We start from the raw sequence: 26,126 nt of genomic DNA, 5'->3' as shown, positions 1-26,126 counted from the left end.
TTATATGACTTTAATGTTGCTATCAAATGATGTTGAATTTAATTAAAAGCTATACCCTAATACATTGATTATGTACATACTAAATAAATTATATTTGATATTTAATAAATGATTCACTTAAAATTTTGAATCTTAAAATAGCTATCAAAATCAAGACACATTAAAAGTTAAGTACTAATCCAAAATCAGGTATGTCTAAGATGGGCTTATGAACAAGGGATTATTATAATAGTAAGAGCTTCAACGGTGAGAGAATGAAGCAAAACCTTAAGATATTCAATTGGTCATTAAGCGTAGGAACGTGTATTCAATTAAATCGATTAAAAATTTTTCTTAATTAAATTATTTAAATTTGTTGAAAAAATTAACCAAATCGATCAAAATTTTATTTAAACCAAAGTAATCGAATTAATTCAATTAAAATATTGGGCATTAGTACATTCAAGCCAAATTTTCAGATCTAATTTTTTTAGTTTCATTTTTTGTATGTTAATTACATAGTAAATTAAATTAAATTATGAAATTTTAACAACACCATAAGCTAATAACATTAAAATGTGTCAACATCCAACAAACATGGTTAAACACATTAAAATGTTAGAACAAACATAAATAAAAATAATAATACACTAAATGTTCCAACAAAGAAAATTGTAATCACAATGATTGCCATATAATCATTTAAATTATACATATTAGTTTAATTTCAAAGTTGACTTTTTTTACTTAAAATCACTATGATCAATTAAACTTTTATGTGGAATTTTTATGTTTTTTATGCTAATGTATAAGATAAGAATGCAATTTGTATATACCTATTTAACTGTATTAAGTTATAGTCCTTTGCATCCAAATTAAAGACAAAAACTCTTATATTAAGTTCTTAATTTTTCAAATTATTATAATGAAAATATGTAATACTACGTTTTTGACCCAATTTTTAATTTCCAATATCAAAATAAAATAAAAGGTAAACATTGTTTTAAGTTGTGTGTATTTTTTTCCCTTTTATTTCTTAATTATTTTTTCATTCCTCACTTATTAAACTCAAAATTTTAAAAAACAATTTAAGTAGTAGATTATAAAGAGGAGAGTAAGTATCAATCAACTTATTTATCAATAGCAAAAGACAAAAAAAAATGAGAAAAGGTCAAAGTGACACAAAAAGAACCTATTTTGGTGATTTAATTTGTTAATAGTTTTTACATAATCTATCCTACAATGAATATACAAAATATAAATGGTAATAATTGGATTTTGAGAACTTAATTCATAATTTTCATCAACACTTTAACTACAAGATGTCTATTATACAAGTACAAATTAGTTAACAAGTTTTTTTCTTTTTTCATTATTACCCGTTCATGTTTAAGATGTTGGTATTTCATTTGATATCAAGCTCATGTGATTTAGTTTTTTATTTAATCTAAGATAAAGTTCCTTCAAAGTTTATATTCCTTTTTTTTTTTACTTTTTTTCTTATTTTTACCTTAAATAACTTATTGACTAAAGCTATAGCTCATTATCTCTTTCATATTTTTTTTTCAAGATATCTAAGTAAAAAATATTTATCAAATATTTCAATTATATGGTAAATGTAATAAGTTTACGGTTACATGTAGTTAAATGCTAACTATAGGAAGATCACCTTAAAATTTTGATCAATTAAATATAATAAAAAATTAATCCTTGATTATAAATTTTACTTTGACAATTATTATAAATTATTTAGGGTAGCAACTTACAAATAACAAATTTTTTTAACTTAATTACTAGAGTAGCTGACTTTTAACTACGAGGTTGTGAGTTTGGTTAATTTGATTAATAGAAAATGTAAAACCTCCAAAACGGCTATTTTAAGACACTTGAGTTTATTTTTATTTGTATTTATACGTCAACGTTATATGAGTATAAAATGATAAATTATTAATAATAATTAATAATAAAAAATTATTTAATTTAAAATAAAAATATAAAAATTTAATTAAATATAATATATAGAAAATTTCATACATTTTTTAATCTATTACTACTATTACTCTTCCCAATTATTTGATTGCAACAGTGAACCGACAATAAGTTGCATTAAATAAATGGTAGCCAATAATGTGGCAACTTGCACTCATTAAACAAATACCAAAAGTTTCGTTAAACAAAGAAGGAATCTGTCAATGAGTCTTCTTGAATTAAATAATTAATTAGATTAATATTTGATATGCTGATAATGTAATGCATAATAAGATAAAAAATAAAATAAAATTCATCTTTGATTTTTTTTAAAATAATAAAATTTCAAAATAATATTAATTTTTTATTTCTTTTAGATTAATAACAAAAGTTAATGACTTGATAGTATATAAAATTCACTGCAGGTGCATCAAATATTTTATCTAATTAAATTTGTTTACCAATATGATAGTATTAGATGAATTCCATCCAAAGAAGATCTAAAAGCCCAGCTTGCCTAACGCCCGCCATGATCAAACATAGCCACCGGATTTACCAAAGCCTGTGTTTCGAGTTGTTGACGCTAAGAAGATGGACAGCTGTGTGGGGCCAAATTCTTTCACTATTCCCGAATATGCGCTGCCCTCCAGCGGCAAGAGAATGCCGCTTTTGGGCTTGGGAACGGCGGCCTCCCCACCTGTAGGATCAGAAGCTACAAAAATGGCAATTCTCCAAGCAATCAAACTTGGTTACAGACATTTTGATACGGCTGCTAAGTATGGGTCAGAGGAGCCGCTGGGTGCAGGAATCGCAGAAGCACTTTCCTTAGGATTGATTCAATCTCGAGATGAGCTCTTCATCACTACCAAGCTATGGTGCGGCGATGCTCATGGCGAACTTGTTGTCCCTGCCCTTAAGAGGAGCTTACAGTAAACATTGCTTACTTTTTATTTTTTCCGTCAGGATATAATTATAATCTTAGTACATGAAATGTTTTCAATTCAGTCCATGGGAACGTGATATATATCTCTAAAAATTATATTCCTGCAGAAATCTCAAGTTGGAGTACCTTGATCTCTTTCTTATTCATTGGCCCATGAGCGCAAAACCTGGGACATATGAATTTCCAATAAAGGAGGAAAACTTCCTCCCCATGGATTTCAATTCGGTATGGGCAGCCATGGAAGATTGCCAGAGGCTTGGTCTCACAAAGGCTATTGGCGTCAGCAATTTTTCCTGCAAAAAGCTGAGAGACATCGTCGCCATTGCAAAGATCCCTCCAGCTGTTAACCAGGTAACAGCTCTCTCGCTCTCTCTCGTCCACCGCAATTTGGTTTGGAGTAATGATAGTGAAGTAGTTACAATGTTTACAAGGTGGAGATGAACCCACTGTGGCAACAGAAGAAGCTAAGAGAGTTTTGCCAAGCAAATGGGATCTTTTTGACTGCTTACTCTCCGTTGGGAGCCAATGGAACCAGGTGGGGCAGCAATAGAGTACTGGAGTGTGAGGTGCTGAAAGAAATTGCAGAGGCAAAAGGGAAAACTGTTGCTCAGGTGCTTTTTCCCCCATAAAAGTAGTTCTTGTTTTTTCTCATCATGACACATTGAATGTTTGATTACTGACTCCGAAAACAGATATCTCTAAGATGGGCGTATGACCAAGGGGTCGGTGTGATTGTTAAGAGCTTCAATGGGGAGAGAATGAAGCAAAACCTCGAGATATTCGATTGGTCACTGAATGAGGACGAGCTGAACAAGATCAGTGAGATCCCCCAAAGCAGAGGTGTCCCTGGAGTGGATTACATCTCCAGATATGGACCGTTCAAGACAGTTGAGGAGATCTGGGATGGTGAAATGTAATTTGATCATCAACTCCTTTAATGGTTGCCACTTGCCATTAGGTAACGGAATTGCAGACCTAAGTCTAAACCAAATCCAGCTTTCTCCTAGCAAGATCTTCCATCCACTAATAAGTTCACTTTTGGGAAACAATGATGTCTGTGTTGGAATGATATATGATTAAATGACAATTCCGTGGATATTTCTTAACGTGCAGCAATTTAAGTATGATATTGGTCATTGTGATTAAATAAAATAAAAAAAAAGGCATTGCTGACTTCCACCTCGCTTGCAAATAATACCAGAAGCAGCAATCGTGCATCAGATGTCAGTAATCACGAATGAAAACTTTTATTGAACTAGATTATACTAAAATAGAATACAATATTTACAGACATTGATTATATAGGATATATATATAGTCCTTGTACAGTTGTGTAAATTTTCCATCAAGGCATCTTCGCATTTAATAAACGACGGAGCACTAGGCAACAAACAGAGAGATATCAAACCTAACATCTAGTGGGCCTATCATAAATTGGAGGTAAGGACGGGCAATTCTCATTCATATTGGCATATGGCTCTAAGGTGTTATAATGTGGCAATTCCATCCAATACTCACCAAGAATCTGACAGAATGGAAACCCGCCATCCTTGTAGTTGCACCAACTCGGCAGGCGTGTCTGGTTGTTCTCAAAAATCTTAAGCATGTAGGCATCACGAATCTATAACAAAAACTCATGTCACCACCCACAGGATCAAGTCAAACCAACATTGAAATGGAAAGACAAGCAAAGCATTGAAACTTACAGTGAATTCAGTTACTTGAATAGAGTTAGCAATAGGACCAAAGACCCCAGCCTCTTTATACATCTCAAGGATAAAGGCAACGCATGTTGTTGATTTCCCATCACTGTATACCCACTCATCTTGTTCTGGAATGGTGAGTAATTGATCAAAGGCTATGCCACGCCTTTCAGTCTCATCTAAAATGCCGTACAAATCCAAATCCTGAATAGGTAGAGTTCAAAGTAATAAATTCATCATATCACAGAAAGTTTCACCTCATCCAAAGAAATCCATGACAACAGATTATCTAAGTAACCTATATCTTCCAGTGTTCCTGCTTTAGTGAAAGTCCAAAATCATTTATTAGAGAGACAGAGAGGTAGAGGAGGAAGAGGGGGGGTTCACCTCTCATCATAAATTCATAATTATAGAATTATTGAAGAACAGAGAAATAAGCACAATACCTCAGTCCCTAACCGCTTATTTAGTGCTTCATTCCACATATTTGCAGCATATGCTGGCTGCACCCTAGTCCACATAGACATGACAGAAATGACCTGCAATCAAAATCGTCTAGTTAGGACTTGGGAAGCAAGCTTCATTAACAAGCTCAGTACATCAACGTGTTGCCAGGAAAACCATCTGCTATACCCAGAACACAACTTCAGCAGCGCATACTCAAGATGCACAGAGTGATCAGAGAATAAGCCTACCAAGTGAGCATCAAGAGGTGGTGGATAGTTGTCAGCTACAGTGTCTATCCAACTAAATATCATGTTGTGATAACCATATGGCTTGCCTGACATGCTCCGAGCATACTCCCATGCTGCAGTGGAGTTGAAATCTTCACGCACATCTGGATGTAAAGGAAGCAAGGCTATCTGCGGATTAGAACTGTCTTTCAGTGACAGCTCCCACCATTCGTCCCATGGAATAACCACTATAATTTCTTCACCCTGCACAATTCATGCAAGCCAATGGGATATCTTGTCTAGGTAAAAGTGTGAACTTCGAAAGTATTAAAAGTGTATGATGTAAATACCCTATTAATTTACGAATTTATTAAATTAAAAGATTATCACTTTTTTAATTATCAATTAAATTATTTCAATAGTTTTATTTATCTTATCCTAAATAATTTAAGTTCTATTGATTTTTTTTTTCTTTTAGATTGCAATCAAAACATAAATACTATCATGAGAATCAAAATTAGTACTAAATAACAATCGCAACACACATGATCGGATAACTCAATCCCATTCAAATTAATTTAAACAATCAATTTAACTCACCTAATTACTTCACTAATTTCACTTAAAATACTTCTTCATCCTTTCTTAATTAACTTCAACTATAGTAATATAAGGTTTATTGGACATTTTGAAGTACAGCAACAATTATTCTTCTTGCACGCAAAATTGATTAGAGGTGACAAAGTTATTTTCCTTAAATCGTTATTTCCCTTTTGTTCTCATATTTATACATTAAGCTCCAAAGATATCCTTTTATTTCCTTTCCAATTTCTTAAATTATAGGTAGGTTTATCACTACCACTTTTATAATAAAGAATATGCTCTTTTATAAAACCAACTTTCATGAACCAAATCATCCACATGAATGCTCATCCAATAATCTTAGTCCACTCCACCCTTAACAAATGCAAGAAAACTTAGAACTCACTCCGCCCCAAATTCTTTGTCCTCATTTGACTTTCACAAGAATTAAGAAAAACTTAGACTTTAGTATATTTTATATTAAAATCATGAAAATAATTTAATTTGTAATATAAAAAAATAAGACTATTAGGTGCTCAAAAAAGAAAGAGGATATAATTTTGAGATATTCAAAAAAGGAAAGATGGACAAACAAATGGATGGAGGAGTAATGCATATAAACAAATTATGTTATAAATCTCAAAAAAGAAAATTTCAATTTGTAGAATATACAATTACATTCAAACAATTAAAGTACCAAAGTGAATTCGAAAGAGAGATAGAAAGTAAAGATTGATTGGCTATGTATAACTTTATCAGCATAAAAATATTAATGACAAATCATCTTTGAATAAAATGTTGTAATTTCAAATTTTCAAATTAATATGGTACATTCTTTTCTATAAAAGTAACATTGTATAGTCTTACTTTGATTTCAAAATTAGATGTAAAGCTCATATTGACCGTCTAAACAAAAGTGCGACACCCATAAAGAATAGTCATAGAAGAAGAAAAAAATGAAGAATTTGACCTTATTTTAATAGAGCATGATATACATGCATTCATTAAATGGGTGATTTGGGGGTGACATTGGTTAGGTTGATTGTGTTTTAGGTCAATTCTCATGTTCATGGTTTTTTTTATTTAAAGCTTTTTTCAATTCGAGTCATGGTTGTTTCGTGTTAGGCTATCTTCAGTCATGGTAATTTCACATTGGAAATGTCTTGAATCAATTTTGGTTCATTTTGTTTCAAATTTGGTAGTTTTAAGTAAGTCAATTCAAGTTCAAATGAGTTTCGAGTTATTTTAAGTTTACAGTTGTCCTAATTTAGTCATTTTTCTTTTGGATCCAATAGAATGATTTTGTACCTTAATTACATAATATATTAATTTGAATTATAAGGTTTAAATTTATTTACCATTTTTTCTTTTTGAAAAGCAAAGCATTAAATTTGTATACTTAATAATGAACAAATACCTACCAATCCATACTAAATTTCCAAGACATACTCATTCTAATTGAAACACTACCCAGTTCCCTCCTACATACCCCTCACCCCAATGAAAGGAAGAGGAGGAGAGCGAGAATGATGGAACAGTTAAAGTCAACTTGATAAGGTGTGATCAACATCTGATAATAGTTTAAAGGGAGCTACGTCATACATCAAATAGATAAGGTGTCAAAACTAAAAGTTAATGAATCCTGGACAGCATTTTAACATCTTTGTGGGTACTTCCTTTCTCTTTTTTCTTTTTTTTTTTTAATGAGCAATATATATTTCATCTGCAATCTATGTGTTATTTATAGCATACCTTTTCATTTTCATGTCCTGATTCAGCCACCCATAGATTACCCATTTCATCCTTCAAGCAGACCGCAGTATGACCAGCAAACGCCCCAGTCACCCATTTTTCTAGTGTCTCAAATCCCCCCCACCTACCACGGATCTTTGACACTGCCAAAAAGTCACCAGAATGCACATCTTCTGGATTTATTGCTGCACGCCATGGCTTAGGACGTTTTTCAAACGAAGCACCCATGTGCGTTTTCAAAAAAGCAAGGTTGGCATTCTGACCCCAAGCAGTATTAGAAAACAGAGGTAATACATCTACTAAAGAAAGCAATGTGCCAAGCATTCCTGATGGCATTAGAAATACAGAGATTCCGTGCTGCTTTATCTGCTCAATAATGAACCAGAACGTCATTTCCATGCATTATACTTTTTTTTTTTTTTGCTCAGTTTATAAATAGTAGCATTGATATTCAAAGAGAAAAAATTAATCAGAACATACATATTCCAACTCTGCAGGTTCTTCCCAAGAATCAAATGTCAATGTGTGCTCTCGAGCTGAAAAGTAGAAATCCCAAGTAATCCTGTAAGGTGTTGCAAAAACATAAAGATCCATACAGGTCCAGCTGTGTGCTTCAGATGTCTGTAGAAGAAAAACATTTTGTAGTTCAAAATGAAAATCGGCACTCCAAACTTTAGCATAGTATGTAAAACAATCACAGTTTTACAAAATGTATTAAATAAATGTTTTTCATAAAATAATTCTTCAATTTGGAATCTGAAGTCTACCAAAAATAAAAATTTCAAGTTCATAAACTACTCAAAGTTACTCAAACTTATTATAATACCAATAACCACAGTCTACTGAACATAAACAAATAGCCTTAAATAAATTCCATGATAAGCATAGCAAAATTAGGAAGGAAAAAGCAAGTAATTTATTTAACACTCTAAAACAACTCAAGAAAAATGTAATTCAACTCAAACCCCATCAATAAACAGACAATTAATTACATAAAATAAGTAAATAACTTGTCAACAACTGTAATTACGGTAAAAACTTCAAGTATAACGACAGTCATAGTGATTAAATGGCCAAAGACACGAACCGTGAGATAAAGAACTCCACCGCCCAATCTCGAATCGTTGCGATCGGTTTTGGTGAACTCGAGACGAGCCTCGTTGCCGTAAAAGCAAGCTCCTTTCCACTCAACTGACCCATTGTTTGGGGTAACCGATCCAACGAAAGCGGGCAACAAGTCAACGGGGGTGTGAAGATTGTTCAACACCGGCCAAGATATCTGGCGCGGAAGCACCGGGAGGACATCTTTAACCCTAAAGGGAACTTTGAAAGCTTGACCAAAATCAACGCCAAACCCTAACCCTAAAACACAGAAGAATAACGATAGAAGACAACAATGGCAGAATCGAGACATGGGAAGGAAAGAAAGGGTGAATTGGGCTTGGATTGCGATTCGGGATAGGGAGAGAATTGAAAATTTGCCCTAAAATTTGGTAGCCATTAGGGTTTGGAGTTGGATATTGAGGGAGAAAGGTCCGCTTGGGTTGTTGGGGAAAATTTGGGTCAGCTTTTTAAAATTGACATTAGTTTTGCTGACGATGAGGAGGGGAAGGGGATCCTTTTCGTCTTGCCCGGGGATTTACAGCAACGTGGCGAGACGAGCTTTTAAAATTAGTGAGTGTACGCCCAAGACTTTTTCTTTTGTACCTGATTAACAACTTTTTGAATTACCGTTGAGCTGCAATTTACTGTTTTTACGATGAAAAGACAAATTTTGACATTATTTTAGTATAAAAAATATATTATTTCGATTACAATGAAAAAATATATAAAAATTTAAAACATATATACTTATCATTGAATTCGAATATTTAAAGTTTTTAAATTGTTATACACTCATTAGTAAAACCCATATTAATACTCTATTTACAATAAGATCATATACAAAATTCTATAATTATTTTATTTTGTTCGTTTTTAATTTTAAATATTCTACTTATTTTCTTTTCTTGAATATCATTAAATGAATACTCTTCGTAACTTTTTATTTTAGAACCAAAATTTTATATTAAGCTTTTAAGATTAAAAAAAATGAGATCCAAATTTGTTACGCTATTTAATAAAATAATTTGAATTTACCACTCATATGAACTATAATAAAATAAAATAATTATCCTTTTGACACTTAAAATCTTTTTTTGATAGTTTAACATGTTTGGAAAGTATTTTTGACTTATAAGTTCTTTTTCTCTTTCCTTCCTCACCTTGCTCTTTTCACCCATGATTGCCATCTGCCCAAAAATAAATTGGATACTTTTTTCCTATCTAGAATTTTGTCTTCTTCCCTTCTCTTGTGTCCCTTTCTTTTCTTTTTATCTTTTCTTTCACACTCAAACACTCTCTCTCTTTGAGAAAACCCAAAATCCCTTTTCTCAATCACACCAATTTTTTTCCCTTTGTTTTTCATTTTTTTCCTTAAATTGACTCTTACCGATTTTTTTATTTTTTTCAAATTTGGCTGGTGTTCTTTATCTTTAAATGTTGGAATACCACTAGAAAAGTGCACTTGGCGAGTGAACAAAAGGGTGACCTCGATTTACTTTTTCTTATTATTATTATTATTATTGTCTGTCCATGTAATTAGGGGATTGTGCTCATATGATTTTTGCAACTTAGCGATTGAGGTTGATCACACATGGGTAATTATGATTGACTTGCAATTACTCTTGATATAAGATTAACATGCAGAAGTGGCGTGCGAAATAAATTTTTCTTTCTCATCTTTTTTTCAATCTATTCATCGCCCTATGTTGTCTCCTTTTCTTGTTCTTCCTTCGTTTGTCTCTTTTTTCTTCTTTCTTTCTTTACTTCTTTTTCTCTCTTTTGGCTTCGGTCTTCCAGTTTATGCTTTCTCTTTGTTTTCTGTCTTGTGGCAAAGGTCAATCCACTGTGTAATTTTTTTGGTTTCTTGAGTTATTTTTTTTACCTCTCTTTTGAGTAAATTTTTTATGGCTATAAGATTTCATGGGTTATTAACATATACATTCTGCCTCAAGTGTTTCATAGGAGTATATGTCATCACTGCCTTTTTATTTATTTAGGAAACAACAAATCTTTAGACCAAGCTCCATTACCACTTTTCTGTTTGATAGTGTTTTATCATCTTTCAAGGTGTTTTGATCCTATTTTGGAGGCAAATAAAAGTAGATGGGTTTCTTTGATTGATGAGAAATTTATCCTTTGAATTATTTTTCTGTTAGAATGAGCCTAAAAGTCAATTACATAGATTATGGTGGGTATTTTTTGTTAATTAATGTATTATGACACTTATTATAATGTAATAAAAGATATTTCTTTATCCATAAGTTACCTTGTAATTGGTTACTTTAACTTATGAATATAAAACTTTTGGAACAAACGTGCCTCGCAAAGGAATTATAAGTGAGTTATAATTGTGAAATCCTTATGCATCAAAACACTGTTCCAAAATACTTCTTGGCCATTATATTATCAAGACAAGGCATTGAAGCTCAAAAGTTGGCACATGTTATGTTTCTTACTTGTGAAGTATGCAACTAATCTCATAGGTTAAAGTATAATGAAACTTGATACTAACACATGTGTACTTGTATAAGATGTAAGTTCATTAAACATGACCTGCCACGAGAAGTCCATTTGGTAACTCAATCTAATGTATATGGAACATTTCTCATGTGTTAGTCATGTAAATACTCCATAAACTTAATACACCAAGTTGTCTTATGTGTGGAGTGCTATACTTTGACTTCATCTTTCCGGGTCCTAACCAAGGATGCCTAAAACAGATGAATGTTCGGTATAACATGAAGCAAAAGAAGACAAATGAGTGGTAAAGAGAAAAATTATCACCCCAAGTGATTTAAAAGACATATCTTACTTGTTCTTTGTTCAAACTAGCCATATAAAGTCCTTAATCAAAGTGACTTGGAGATTAGGAGAGGAGTTTCCTAAGTCTCAAATAAAACTAGTGGTGAAATCTAAAATAACTTACATAAAAGGATATGAAAGTAGACATTGTACCATACTCTCATTCTTTTTGGGATATATGTGATAAAGGAATGCATTACACTAATAGACTATATACTACAAGGTTATCAAAGAATCTTTTAACTTTCCTAATAATTGGATGGTCATGATATATTGCTAGATACTGCTCATAGTCTAAAGTATTCAAATAGTGATCTTAAGGTCACTTAGATTATAATTGAATGTTATTGCCAACATATTAAAAACTTAATGGGTCACATGCAATAAATTGCAATAAGGATTAAATTGGGAGTGTGATGATTTAAGTTGGGCTTAAACCATACACTAAGTTTTAACCTCTAAGGACTTAATTAAAATTAGTTTAATTAAGCATGGGGTTAATATTATAAAAAGTTATAATATTGAGGCCTTTAACAAAAACCAAGGTTAGTTTTAACCTTTATATATAACTCACTTTTCAACCATTCTTCACACAAGTGTTGAACAGACACTAAAACCTAATTCACTTTAGTCGCCCTTTGAGAGGAAAATTTTGGAGAAGCACTCTTCTACTTAGATTCAACCAAGAGTGAAAAGGACAATTGGTTGTCCACATTGCTAGCACATTAACGTGGTTGAAAAACTCCTTCCTTAAGAAAGATCCGTTGTAACCGTGTGTGCAACTATTAGAGGCTAAGCAATTGAGTGGCTCGAGTTCTCCTCCTTTCTTATGGTGTGCCATGGGTTCAAAGAAAGAAAAAGGGTTGCCATTATGATCACCACATCACTTAGCTAGGTAATCTTATTTTCCAAAATAATTTTTTTTATTGTGCTAAAACACCAAGGAGATCCATGGGATAAGGCATAAGATATTGCTATTTTGTTTCATTTTATATCAATACATTTATTTCGCTTCATGTGTGTGATTCAATTACACTCTCATGCCGTTTTCTTTCATTTTCCTCATATGAGTTTTTTCTCCATGACCATTTGAAGATATGTAACCTGAATACTCCTTTCAGGCTAGTTCATTAAAACATCAAGAACTTTTCCCTTACACATTGCTAGGTTAAGTCAAATCTAATCAAGTTCGAGGGTGAATGGTTGAAGTCATACATTACTATTTGCTATTGTATCGAAACCTTAGTGTAGAAGATCTTGTGGTCAGATTCCTGCTTTCAAATTTTCATTTTCATAAAAATTTTGGTTTCAGTTTTCTTTATTTTTACTTTGTTATTTTAAATGTATAATTACTTCTCCCTTCAATAATAATAATTAATAAACAATCTAATTAGGAATAAAATAAAAGAGGCATTGCTTCTGTTAAGATTTATTTGATCACCACCACCAACATAGCTTTTTCAGTCTTTATGGTGTTTATCCTATCTACCACTATGTTATTAGTTCAAGAGATAAGTAATATGGATGGTGGATGGTGTACTAGATCAAGGACTACCATGTGTTAGTTTTTTTTTTTTGGATTTGAGGGAAGTGGGAATCGAACTTTACTCTTTAAACAGGGAGATCATGCATCAACCAATGAGCTAAATGCTCATGTGCTATCATGCTTAGGTTTCCTTGACAAAAATGATTACAAGGTACATGTAATTTTTTTGAACTTTTTCCGGAATTGGCTACTTTTGCTCTTTGGGTCTTTTCCTTTCAAAATAAATTAACATGATGTATGAATTTGTACCACTTTGCTTTCTAGTAGATATTGTTGACTGTTATCTTACTATCAAAGATTTTCTTGCTAACAAGTCTACAAGCGAAGTTCAGGTATGCTTGCAACTTTATGAGAAAGAGTTGTTGACAAAGAATTCATATCTCCACATATACGGGTTTATTACTTGCTCAGCTAGTACACTACATTGTTATATGAAATTTTAAATGTCTTATGTAAATTCAAACTAAGTAATGGCATTTATTCTGCTATTTGATATAGGTTGCAAGGGGTTGTTTCAATGCTAAGCAACTAGCCATCGTTGCAATAAGTTTTTGTTGTTTCATATGCTTTTAAATAATATATGGATTGGTTGGTAAGTCATAAGAATTGTCTAATTTTAATTCAAGTACACGTACTTGATATGAAGGAAGGCTCACTACTAAAAATAGATGAATGTGGTGTCTTTTTTTAGGCTTATATTTCTCACTTAAATGGCTTACAAGTGCTTTGTGAATGGCAAGATATTATTGCTTGTGCAAAAGATGAAAGTATTGGTTACGTATTGCTGAACAAAAAACTTCTTGAAATCTGTAGGAACTTTTCAAGTTTTCATCAATTTCCACTGTGTTCTTGCTTTTAATAGTACTTATTGTTTTTTTTCACTGGTAAAAGCTAAGCAAATGCCTATAATCACTAGCAAGTTACATTCATTAATCTAAACACCCATATCTAGAGTGAAATCTTGGTTCAATTGTTAACATCATTAGGCATTCTATGCAAAATGTTATTGCATTTGAAGCTGTTGCTCAACAACTTGAGTGGGGCGTGTGCTAAATGTAAGAGTCTAGCATGATCATCCTCATTGTTAATATATAACTAACATGTTTCCTAGTTGCTTCATAATCAAATGGCTTAATTTGCAAAAGACCACTTGGAACCATTTTTTTTTTGTTTTGATTAATTGACTCACACCACATTTGGTGTAATCATGCTAAATTTGCATTGGCTCTGTTGGAAATTGCTAAATTTGGAACCTTGGCTCCCCCGACCCAAGTTTTACAACATTTCCTATGCTAACTCAATGTTGTGTAATTTTTTTATAAGATCCTCTGTGCTCACGCTTCTCCATTTCAGTGGAATTAGATGAAATGATATGGGAAAAAAGTGGTTTTCTTAATGCAGGATCTTACTTAAGTAGTAGCTTTTTTACATATTTGGTGGCTTAAGGTTTGAAGGATGATTAGAGGTCAAAAGTTCTACTGAGAATATATTAAGTTTAGATCTTAGGATTTTATGATAATGAAAACAAAAGAGTAATAAATTGTTAAATGCTATATCAGATCTTTGCTCAAGGAACATAAGCAAAAAAAAAAAAAAAAAAAGAATAAGACAAGTGTAGAAAGCAAATAGTCACACCCTTTGTGCAAGTTAAAAAAAGAAAAGAAACTCTTAATAATTCTCTCTGCTACTCTCTATGTAGGTTGTTAAGATTTCTACAGTAGTTTTGGAAATCTCTAAACCCTGTATTGAATAGGGCACTTAAGGGAACCATGCACCTCTTGAACTCATGCCTCATTGATGCATGGACAGTACCTTTTTCTTGTTTTTCAAACAATTTTTTACATTTAGTAACAATTTTATACATTTTGTAACAAATGTTATTTGTAGATATGTCGAATATTAGTTGATAGGATTATTTTTTTTTTTTCGAACAACATCTTGCACAATGATGAACAGAGCACAATTATTGTACATATTATGATAGGTTTTTTACATTTATTGACAAATTGTACATATGTCAAATATTAATTAATAAGATTATGTCAATAATAATGTTTACAATTCTTTATCAACGATTCATAATTTTTAACATCTAAATAATTTATAAACTTTTGCAAACCCGCTATGGAGCGCTAGTACTCCTCTAGTTTTTAAATGAATACAATATTATCAAATTACTTTTCAATTTAATTAAAAATGTAAAAAAATTTAGTAATATTTCAATAAATATTCCTTTCTTTTCTGACAAAATATTTTTATGATTACTTTTTTGAATCAATTGTGAGCAAAATTAAAAATTACAATGATAAAACTGTATCCATTTAAAGATAAATAATAAATTTGGAACAATTGTTTTTTCTTTTCTCAAAATCATTGGTACTTAATGTATAATGAACGATTTAATAAACCAATTTGTCCTAATATAAGTTTTGGTTCTCTAGGATGAAAAATTACTCAATTTGTCTGATCAGCTTTGGGAACGTGCATAGCGCTAACCGAGACTCCAAAATGGTTGGTCCATGGAATGTGACACATCATATTCCAAGATAACTCCAGCACGAGATAATTTAAGCACAATTGGCCCCACCAAATACCATCATTACTGTTGCCAACAGATCAACAATTCACATTCTTTATCATGCCACCCAAAAGCCGGTTGGAAGAAGTCCAAAACAAAATAAATTATATGTATAACTCAAACCCAAATGTTTGTTTGCAAATATTAAATGAAAATGTTTTAAATATGATTCAATTAACAAAAAGTTGTTACGATTATATATGCTCATTTTAAAAGCTATTTAATTTGTTCTTAGTAATTGTTTTATCAAGTCAAGACATTGATAAAAGTCAAGATACTAGCACATATTTTATTTCTTACTTATGAAATAAGCAATTGGTTTCACATATTGAAATATAAAGATACTTGAAAGTCATAATATCTTAACAAAAATCTCTAAATTTTTCAAGAAAATTTTTAAAAAAACTTTTATTCTTTTATTACGTTCAATCAAGCCATTATACTTTTATTTTGAACCAAATAAGTTTTTATATTTTTTATGTTGAGTCAAATAAGCTTTTAGAACCAGTAATAGATTTATTCAAAATATCACTTGTCATTTTATGCCACATAACGTTGAAGTGACGTGTTGACATGTCATAATGAATAATAACATATTTATTTTAAAATTAAAATACTCCTACTTTTTAGATTTTAACCTTAATTGACTCTTATTCCATTAGTATTGGAAATGGATACTCTGTCCCAAAATCTCAAATGCCTTTAAAGAATTTTATTAAATGACTAAAATGCCCATCACATAAATAACCCTTAATTGCATCATTTGGAAGCAAATTCATGAATCAATGACCATTATAAACTCCCTTTGTGCCTTTTCATCCTCTCCAACCACCAATCATTTAAGGTTAGTGTGTTTTAAGCTTCCAAATTTGTTCACTGATTATTTATCCGTCAAATAATTCTATTCTATATAATTATTTTAGTCCAATTTTGTTATTAAATGTTAGCTAAGTCTTCAATTTTCAATTATAATTTACTTATTTTTAGTTGTTTTCATAATTAGCTTATTTTTAAGTGAGTTATTTAAATTTTATGTTATTTCTTTTAATTTGATTGTTATTTATTAGTTTTTATATTTTTCATAAGAGTTAAAGGAATTAAGCTTAATTTTGAAAAGTAAGGTGTTGAAGAACCCCGAAGTCTATTTGCATATGTTTCAATATTTTGACCATAACTCGCACTACAGAACTCTAAATGATGCGATTCTTAGACCATTGGAAAGTTAAGAGCTAGAGCTACAACTTTTATGAAGATCACTTTACCCGATTTTGCCTCAAAGATAGAGAAAATTGCGTCAAAAAATGACTAAACGTACTGTGCCAGAAATAAAAATTTTTAAAGACTAACAATTGATTTTTTGGGCCTCTCGTCACACTTTTAAGCCCAATTAAATCATAGGTCAACTTAGAAAACTATAGGTTAAGTTTATTAGTATAAATAAGATATTTTTAAAAAGGTTAGGGTAGACAACTTTGGGAGACTCAAGAAGCTAGAAGTTGAAGTTAAAACTTGAAGAGCAAAGCGGCAAATATTTGTTTTGTTTTCTTCCTTGGCTTTTATTTTTCTTATTACTCTCAATGGTTGCAATTATTATAATGTTATTTGTCTTTGCAATCATGAGTAGTTAATTTTTTTTTTTCTAGGATTGCAATTGAATTCAAATGTAATCTAAATTTTTAATTTCTTTCTTACTTATTTTCAATGGGATTTGAATTGTTTATTCCAATTTGTTCTTAATGCTTTTAATTGTTTGACCACTAATTAAATTGATTTAGGAACCTAAACAAACTTGAAAAAGGGAGTTTAGTGTATACTAAAATTGGGATAGCATATGATCATATTAATTGATTTGCGTATAGGATAGGGATATACCTATAGGCCATATATTGCCAGATTAGAGCTTAAACTTAATGAATCTGTTTTAATTTCAATTCACATAGGGGTATAGTATTTTGGTTAAAATAGATATTTTTATAAGATGAGTCGGGAGACCCTTATAAATAATTTAAGACTCTAGGTTAGCAATTAAACCCATTGAAATAAGTTAAGGAAAAAAAGTAAGATTTAGATGAAGTGTGAGGGATATTGTAATCTTAGGCTTGTTTGATTTGATACTAACTCAAGTTATTATTATTTTGATTTTTTGTAATTTAAATTTTGGTTAAGTATTTTTAGTTAGTTGATTTAGTTATTTGATATTGATTGTTTGGATAAGATTAAATTGTTCTAATTTTAGTACTTAATAAAATTTTAGATCAATTCTCTATGGGATCGATACTTTTTTTACTTATATACTATCTATTCGATACGTATACTTGTGTAGAATTTTAACTGACAAGTTTTTGGCGCCATTGCCGAGGAATTGTTTTTAGAATTTATACTAATACTAATACCAAGCAATTTAGTCTTACTTTAAATTTTATTTTTCTTGTTTTAATATTAGATTTTGTTTGCTTGCAGATATCTTTGGTCATTATATGCAAAGAAGAAACAACTTGAATCTTGTTCCTTTTGATCCTGAGATAGAAAGAACTTTCACAAGACGTCGAAGGGAGAATTTGCAAGTTGTAGCTTTAAATCAAACAATGGTTGAGGATAATAATAACAATGGCAATAATGCCATTAATCTAGTTCCCGAAGCAAATAGAGCACTGCGGGATTATGCTGTTCCTTTTTTGCAAGGTTTGCACCAAAGCATTAAGAGACCTTCCATCAATGCAAATAACTTCAAAATTAAACTAGCTTACATTCAGCTGATTCAGTATTCAGTCCAGTTTGGTGGGTTACCCAGTGATGATCCTAATTCTCATTTGGTAAATTTTCTGGAGATTTGTGATGCTTTTAAATACAATGGAGTAACTGATTATACTATTAGATTGAGACTATTTTCATTTTCTCTAAAGGATAAAGCAAAAAGCTGGCTTAATTCACTACCCAATGGGTCTATCACTACATGGGAAGACTTGGCACAAAAGTTTCTAACAAAATTTTTTCTGTTTACCAAGACTACAAAGCTGAGGAACGATATCACCTCATTCACACAATTTGATGGTGAGTTCTTGTATGAAGCTTGGGAAAGGTTTAAAGAACTACTAAGAAAATGTCCACATCATGGGATTCCTGATTGGTTGCAAGTTCAGACATTCTACAATGGGTTGGTTAGAGCAATAAAAAGCACAATTGATGTTGTTGCTGGTGGGGCATTAATGAGTAAGAATGTTTCAGATGCTTATAATTTGTTGGAAGAAATGGCCTCAAATAATTATCAGTGGCCTCCATAAGGGTCCGGTTCGAGAAAAGCTGTTGAAACTTATGAAATTGATGCACTTAGCACCTTAACTTCTCAAGTGGTTGCACTGTCCTAAAAGTTTAACACATTGGGAGTTCATGCAGCTCAAAATTCATGTGTAGTTTGTAAAATGTGCAAAAATGGCCATTCAAATTTTCAATGTCCATACAATTCTAAATCAGTCCAATTTGTGGGGAACTTCAATAAACAGCAAAATAACCCAAATTCTAATACTTATATTCCTAGTTAGAGAAACCACCGTAACTTTTCAGGGAATAACAATGCAGGGCCTTCCAATCCAAAACCCATCATGCCTCCTGGTTTTCAACAACAAGCTAGACCACAAATTCCTGAAAATAAGTCCTAATTGAAAGAACTTCTCTTGCAATATATATATATAACTGATGCTATAATTCAAAGTCAAAGAGCCTTCTTGAGAAATCTTGAGACCCAAGTGAGACAGCTTGCAAACTCCATTAACAATAGACCTCAAGGTTCCTTACCCAGTGACACACAAATCAATCCTAAAGGTGAGGAACAATGCCAAGCAATCACTTTAAGGAGTGGAAAAGAGATTGAAGGGGTGAATGAAAAAGCAGTTGAATTTGAGAATGAACATATTGATAAGGAAAGAATGTGTGAGCAAAAGAGTGAAGTTGAACATAAAGAAGATGACAAGGCTGAAAATCAAAGAACTTCTCAAGTCATCTATCCTCCACCACCTTTTCCCCAAAGGCTTCAAAGGCAAAAGCTTGAAAAGCAATTTCAGAAGTTCATTAATGTCTTCAAGAAATTACACATAAATATTCCTTTTGCTGAAACTTTGGAACAAATGCCTAACTATGCCAAGTTTTTGAAAGACATCCTCTCCAAAAAGAGAAAGCCAGGTGAGTTTGAAACTGTCTCCCTCATAAAAGAATGTAGTGCAATTCTCCAAAATAAACTGTTACCAAAACTCAAAAATCCAAGTAGTTTCATAATCCCTTGCACTATTGGTAATTTATTTTTTGCAAAATCTTTAAGTGATTTAGATGCAAGTCTCAATATAATGCCCTGGTCAATTTTTTAGATACTTGGTTTGGGGGAATGCAAATCCATTTCTGTTACTTTGCAACTGGCTAATCGTTTTTATGTGTACCTAAGGGGAATTATTGAAGATGTTCTTGTCAAGGTAGATAAATTTATTTTTTCAGTTGATTTTATAATTCTTGACATGGAAGAAGATAGGTAAATTTCAATCATCCTTGGGAGGCCATCCTTAGCAACTGCTAGAGCTTTGATTGATGTTGAAAAAGGTGACTTTGAGAGTTCAAGACCAACAAGTAACATTTAATATTTTCAAAGCTTTAAAATTGCCTGTGACATCTGAAGACTGCTTTTCTGTGGGTGTGGTAAATAACTTTACACAATATGTTTTCTCAGAAGAAAATCCCAATGATCCTCTTGAAGCATGTTTTGTTGCTAATTCTGACAGGGATGATGATGAATTTATTGAATATTCAAATTTATTAAATGTTCACTCCAGACTTAGAACTAATAATCAATATGAGTCTTTATATGTTTCAGCTTCTTTGATGCTAGCTTCTAAGCCCTCCATTGAGGAACCACCTACTTTGGAACTCAAACCTCTACCTGCACACTTGAGGTATGCTTTTCTTGAAAAATCTTCTACTCTTCTAGTTATTATTTCTACCTCTCTTACTAACATGCAAGAGAAGAAGTTATTGAGGACACTTAGAGAATTCAAGAAAGCAATAAGGTGGACCATAGCTGATATTAAGGGAATTAGCCCTTCTGTTTGCATGCACAAAATTCTCCTTGAGGAAAATCACAAAGCCATAATTGAACAGCAAAGAAGATTGAATCCCATCACGAAAGAAGTAGTCAAGAAAGAAATCATCAAAAGGTTAGATGCTGGAATAATTTATCCTATCTCTGATAGCTCATGGATAAGTCTAGTTCAATGTGTTCCTAAGAAAGGAGGAATGACTATGGTTGCCAATGACAATAATGAGCTCATTCCAACAAGAACTGTGACTGGATGGAGAGTGTGCATGGACTACGGCAAGCTCAACAAAGCTATAAAGAAAGATCACTTCCCTCTTCCATTCATTAATCAAATGTTGGATGGCTTTGCTGGTAAGGAATATTATTACTTTCTAGATGGTTATTCTAGTTATAACCAAATTGCTATTACTCCTGAAGATCAAGAAAAGACTACATTTACATGTCCTTATGACACTTTTTCTTTTAGAAGAATGTCATTTGGATTATGTAATGCACCTACCAACTTTCAGATGTATGATGGCCATATACACAAACATGGTGGAGAAATATTTGGAGGTATTTATAGATGATTTTTCTGTCTTCGAAAAAAATTTTGATGATTGTCTCTTAAATCTTGCTAGGGTACTCAAGAGACGTGAAGAAACAAATTTGGTCTCAACTAAGAGAAATGTCACTTCATGGTGCGAGAAGGTATTGTTCTTGGGCACTATATCTCTAGTAACGGCATTGAGGTAAATAAAGCAAAATTTGAAGCAATTGAGAAATTACCACCTCCAACAAATGTCAAAGGTATTAAAAGTTTTCTTGGTTATGCTGGTTTTTATAGAAAATTTATTAAAGACTTTTCAAAATTTCTAACCCAATTTGCAATTTATTAGAAAAAGATGTGCCATTTAAGTACTTAGGGCGAATTTGAGCCTAAAAATATCCTTTGTCATACCTAAACCCTAACCTTACATTACAAGCTTGATAAAGACCTATTGATCCTTAAATAAGTGTTAATCTACATTAGTGGAGAAAGAGATGAAAAGCAAACTTATGGGTTTCTAGCACTAATCTATGCTTTGATTTAGCATAAACTAATCCGAATACTAATCCGAATTGCATGATATTCTTTGTAAGAGAGCATTCACACACACACGGGAAGTCCATTCGAAAAATAAATTTTCACTTGAATTGATGCATGACTTTAAGGATTAGCTATATGTTACTTTTAGCTTAAATTTGAGTTAATTTCTGAAGAAAAATTTAGAAACCATGATTTGGTACTTCTATCTCCCGTGCAAGGATTTTTATTTCAGTTTTCTTTTTGTGATTTTCTTTTGCTCGACGACTAGACAAAATCTTAAGTTTGTAGGTGTGATAATTCTATTTTATAGAATTATTTTAGTCTAATTTTGTTATTAAATATTTGCTAAGTCTTCAATTTTTAATTATAATTTACTTATTTTTAGTTGCTTTTATAATTAGTTTATTTTTAAGTGAATTATTTTAATTTTATGTTATTTCTTTTAATTTGATTGTTATTTATTAGTTTTTATATTTTTCGTAAGAGCTAAAGGAATTAGGCTTAATTTTGAAAAGTAAAGTGTTGAAAGACTCGAAAGTCTATTTGCATATGCTTCAGTGTTTTGGCCATAACTCACGCTACAGAACTCCAAATGATGTGATTCTTGGACCATTGGAAAGTTAAGAGACAAAACTACAACTTTCATGAAGATCACTTCAACATGCTATTAAGGTTATGGTTTTGATTAAAATTTGGAGATTTCACCCTTAATGCAAAATGGGTTGTATTTAGGTTAAGGTTCAATTTTCGGTTATAACCTAAAACCCTATATCATAGGCTTGAAACTTTAGCCAAGATCTGTGTAGCACTATCCAAATACAGATATAATAGAGGAGGAAAGGTCTGAAGAGAAGGATGAGAATGATTCAAATGATGACGAGAGAGATGACTCGGTTTCATTATCTGCATTTATGAAGCTAAAACCTCCATCCTTCACTAGTTTCACAGTGGGAGAAGACCCACGTAGAATTTTGGACACCATGGAAAGGATCTGTCACGCTTTAGGAGTTTCGAGCACGAGGTCAGTAATATTGGCTAGTTTTCGTCTAAAGGATGTAGCACAAAAATGGATTACGTCATATATGTAAGGTAGATTCAGTAATGCCGATCCGCTTGGGTGGAAGAAATTTGATAAAGCTTTTATGGACAGATTTATGCCTCGGAGTGTGCAAGCAACTTAGGCTAAGGAGTTGGAGGCTTTGAGACAGACGCCCGGGATGACGATGTTTGAGTATGATGTGCAGTTTACGCAATTATCTAAGTAAGCCCTATACTTAATATCTTCAAAAGAAATGAAAGTGAATCAGTTTGTGGTTGGGTGGTTTGAGTATTTGTTTAAAACGGTTGCTCCGCAGAGATTCGATTCGTATTCTGATGCTGTGGATTGTGCCTGACTAATAGAAGGACGTAGTATGGAGGCTAGGGCACTTCATAAGAGCCCTAGACGAACTAAGGTGAAAGGACATACTAGTCAAAGGCACACTGGTCGAGAAACGACCTTTAGGAGGTCAAGTAGGTCTGGTCGAAAAGAGAATATGCAGAGTAGAGGGCAAATGTCAACTAGGTCTCAAGGGTCGAGGAGAAATCCCCAATTTAGTAGTCCACCTCATCGTGGGAATTTTTTTAGAGCAAGTAATCGTAGAGGAACTGATAATGAAATGATTAGCCTTAACAGTTGATAGATTAGCTAGAGGAGTCCTTATTGTGCACGTTGTGGTACTACGCATGTAGGACCATGTGCTTAGTCATATGATGTGTGCTTTAACTGTGGTTAACCAAGGCCTATGCGAAGAGATTACCCATATGAAGGGAGATTGCAAGGAATTAGTCAGGGTATGTAATACCAGCATCAGTGATAGCATCTGCTGTTTCACCTCCTGCTACGAGAAGTAGACCCAACAAAAGTAAAGGATTAGCTTCCACCACCCGATCTCAACCTACTGAGTTAGTGCCACAGGGTACTTCTGGAGGAGGACAAGCGAGAGTATTTGCCCTGGGTCCGCAAGATATGCCTGCTTCTAATGATGTGGCGACAGGTACTCTTTTAATTTGTGATTCTGAAGCATTAGTTTTATTTGATCCTAGGGCTACCATTATTTTGTTTCCCCTAATTTCGTGTCAAAGTTGAATAGACCTTGCGAAATCATGGTAGACCCGTTGGTAGTGGCCACACCTTTAGAAGAAATTTATACAACGGAGTTTGTATATAAGTTTTACGTAGTTAAAATTAACCATCATGAGACATCAGTGGATTTGGTGTTGTTGGTGACATTGGGCTATAATGCAATATTTGGAATGAATTGGTTGTATGATTGTTATGCCAATGTTGATTGTCACTATAAGTATGTAGAATTTAAGTTTCCCGGATAAGTCCCCTTCATTATTTATGGATATAGAAGTCCGTGCAACAAAGGAATATTGGCAGGAGTCGCTAGGGTGGAAACGGGATAGAATTACTTGGCATGTGTAGTGGCCAAGGAAGATGTGCTAATGGACGAAGAAGTCCCAAATATTAAAATGGTGCCAATAGTTAACGAATTTGAAAATGTGTTCCAGGATAAATTGCCAAGGTTACCCCCAGAAAGAGAAGTTGAGTTTTGCATTAATTTGATTCCTGGCACGAAATCAATATATGAAGTTCCCTATCGAATGGCACCAGCAAAAATGCGAGTACTGCGAGAGCAATTACAAGAGTTAAGGAAAAAGGGATTTATTCGCCCAAGTACTTCACCTTGGGGAGCTCCAGTACTATTTGTAAAGAAAAAAGATGAAAGTTTGAGGTTATATGTAGATTATCGAAAGTTGAATAGAGTGACTATTAAGAATAAATACCCACTTCCTAGGATCGATGATTTATTCGATCAACTACAAAGAGCGCAATGTTTCTCGAAAATTGATCTACGCTCGAGGTACCATCAATTAAGAGTCCGATAAGAGGATATACCAAAGATCGCATTCCGTTCGAGGTATGGACATTATGAATTTTTGGTGATGTCTTTTAGTTTAACTAATGCTCCCGCCACTTTCATGGATTTATTGAATAGAGTATTCCAACCCTATTTGGATAGATTTGTGGTGATATTTATTGATGATATCCTGGTGTATTCTCGAAGTCTCGAAAAGCATGCACAGCACCTAAGAATGGTGTTACAAAGACTTCTAGAACATGAATTGTATGTGAAGTTCTCCAAGTGCGCTTTTTGGTTGGAGAGTGTTAGCTTTCTCGAGCATGTAATATCAAAAGAAAAAATTAGCGTGGATCCGCAAAAGGTCTCATCGATCCAAACTTGGTTAAGCCCAAGTATGGTTACTGAGGTTCGGAGTTTTCTTGGACTGGTCGAATATTATCGTCGATTTGTGCAAGATTTCTCGAAAATCGCGACACCATTGACCAAGTTGACTTGAAAAGGAGCTAAGTTTGAATGGACTAACGAGTGTGAAGACAGCTTCTTAAGACTGAAAGAATGCCTGATTTTTGCACCTGTCTTAAGTTTACCAAATGGTACAGGAGCTTATGTTGTGTATTGCGATGCATCGAGGGTTGGATTAGGATGTGTGTTGATGCAAAATGGTAAGGTGATCGCGTATGCCTTAAGGCAACTCAAGAGGCATGAGCAAAATTATCTTACTCATGACTTGGAAATGGCGACGATAATGTTTGCATTGAAGATTTTGCATCATTATCTGTACGGAGAAAGCTTTGAAATATATACTGATCACAAAAGTTTGAAATATATATTTCAACAGCGTGATCTCAATTTGAGGCAACGTCGATGGATGGAATTGCTTAAAGATTACGATTGTACCATCCAATATCACTCTGGTAAGGTAAACGTGGTGGCTGATGCTTTAAGTTGGACGTCTATGGGCAATTTGGCACATTTGTCTACTGAACGAAGAAGTATAGTACGTGGATGGCAGAGCCTAGGCAGTATGGGGGTCAAAATTGTTATTGATGGGCCTAGTGCCCTTATTGCCCATTTTCGAGTACAACCAATGATCTTGGACCGAATTCGTAATGCTTAAGAACAAGATGAATTTGTGATGAAAATTTTGGGATCCAGATAGCGAGATCAGGAATTTGTGTATGGAAACGAGGGATTGTTGAAGTATGGATCCAAAACGTATGTGCCAAGTCGAGATAACTTGAGAGAAAAAATTTTGGAAGAGGCTTACTTTATCGCCTATACCGTACATCCAAGAGCCACTAAAATGTATCATGATTTAAAAATAGTTTACTAGTGGCCAGGGATGAAGAAGAATGTAGCTAAATATGTAGCCAAGTGCTTAACTTGTCAACAAGTTAAAGTTGAACATGGGAAACCCCTAGGTTGGTACAACCCTTGCCA

The 26,126-nt window shown here is 32.8% G+C and overlaps 2 protein-coding genes, 1 non-coding gene and 1 pseudogene across 3 annotated transcripts; 2 read left to right on the top strand and 2 right to left on the bottom strand.

Annotated features, from left to right (window-relative positions):
- LOC148764260 (uncharacterized) overlaps positions 1-25,803 on the top strand; it is a 99,935-nt pseudogene extending 74,132 nt beyond the window's left edge.
- LOC18609356 (non-functional NADPH-dependent codeinone reductase 2-like) lies at positions 2,432-3,996 on the top strand. Its single transcript, XM_007044424.3, has 4 exons — positions 2,432-2,876; positions 2,998-3,241; positions 3,322-3,501; positions 3,583-3,996. Exons 1-4 carry the CDS (start codon positions 2,539-2,541, stop codon positions 3,805-3,807), a joined length of 987 nt encoding a protein of 328 aa, XP_007044486.2. The 5' UTR covers positions 2,432-2,538; the 3' UTR covers positions 3,808-3,996.
- On the bottom strand, positions 4,113-9,272 carry LOC18609355 (zinc finger MYND domain protein). The gene is made up of 7 exons (XM_007044422.3): positions 8,689-9,272; positions 8,082-8,222; positions 7,602-7,967; positions 5,289-5,531; positions 5,040-5,132; positions 4,597-4,797; positions 4,113-4,511 (listed from the first exon to the last, which is right to left on the bottom strand). The coding sequence occupies exons 1-7, from the start codon at positions 9,013-9,015 to the stop codon at positions 4,299-4,301; spliced, it is 1,584 nt and encodes a 527-aa protein (XP_007044484.2). The 5' UTR covers positions 9,016-9,272; the 3' UTR covers positions 4,113-4,298.
- On the bottom strand, positions 18,643-18,749 carry LOC148764261 (small nucleolar RNA R71). The gene has a single exon (XR_016024983.1). It is a non-coding gene; the product is annotated as a small nucleolar RNA R71 (small nucleolar RNA).
- Positions 25,804-26,126: the final 323 nt, after the last annotated feature.

This window comes from Theobroma cacao, chromosome 2 (assembly GCF_053813885.1).
Source record: "Theobroma cacao isolate CCN51 chromosome 2, ASM5381388v1, whole genome shotgun sequence".
Taxonomy (NCBI): domain Eukaryota; kingdom Viridiplantae; phylum Streptophyta; class Magnoliopsida; order Malvales; family Malvaceae; genus Theobroma; species Theobroma cacao.
The sequence above is the reverse complement of the archived record's forward strand: the minus strand, read 5'-3'. Positions and strand labels throughout refer to the sequence as shown.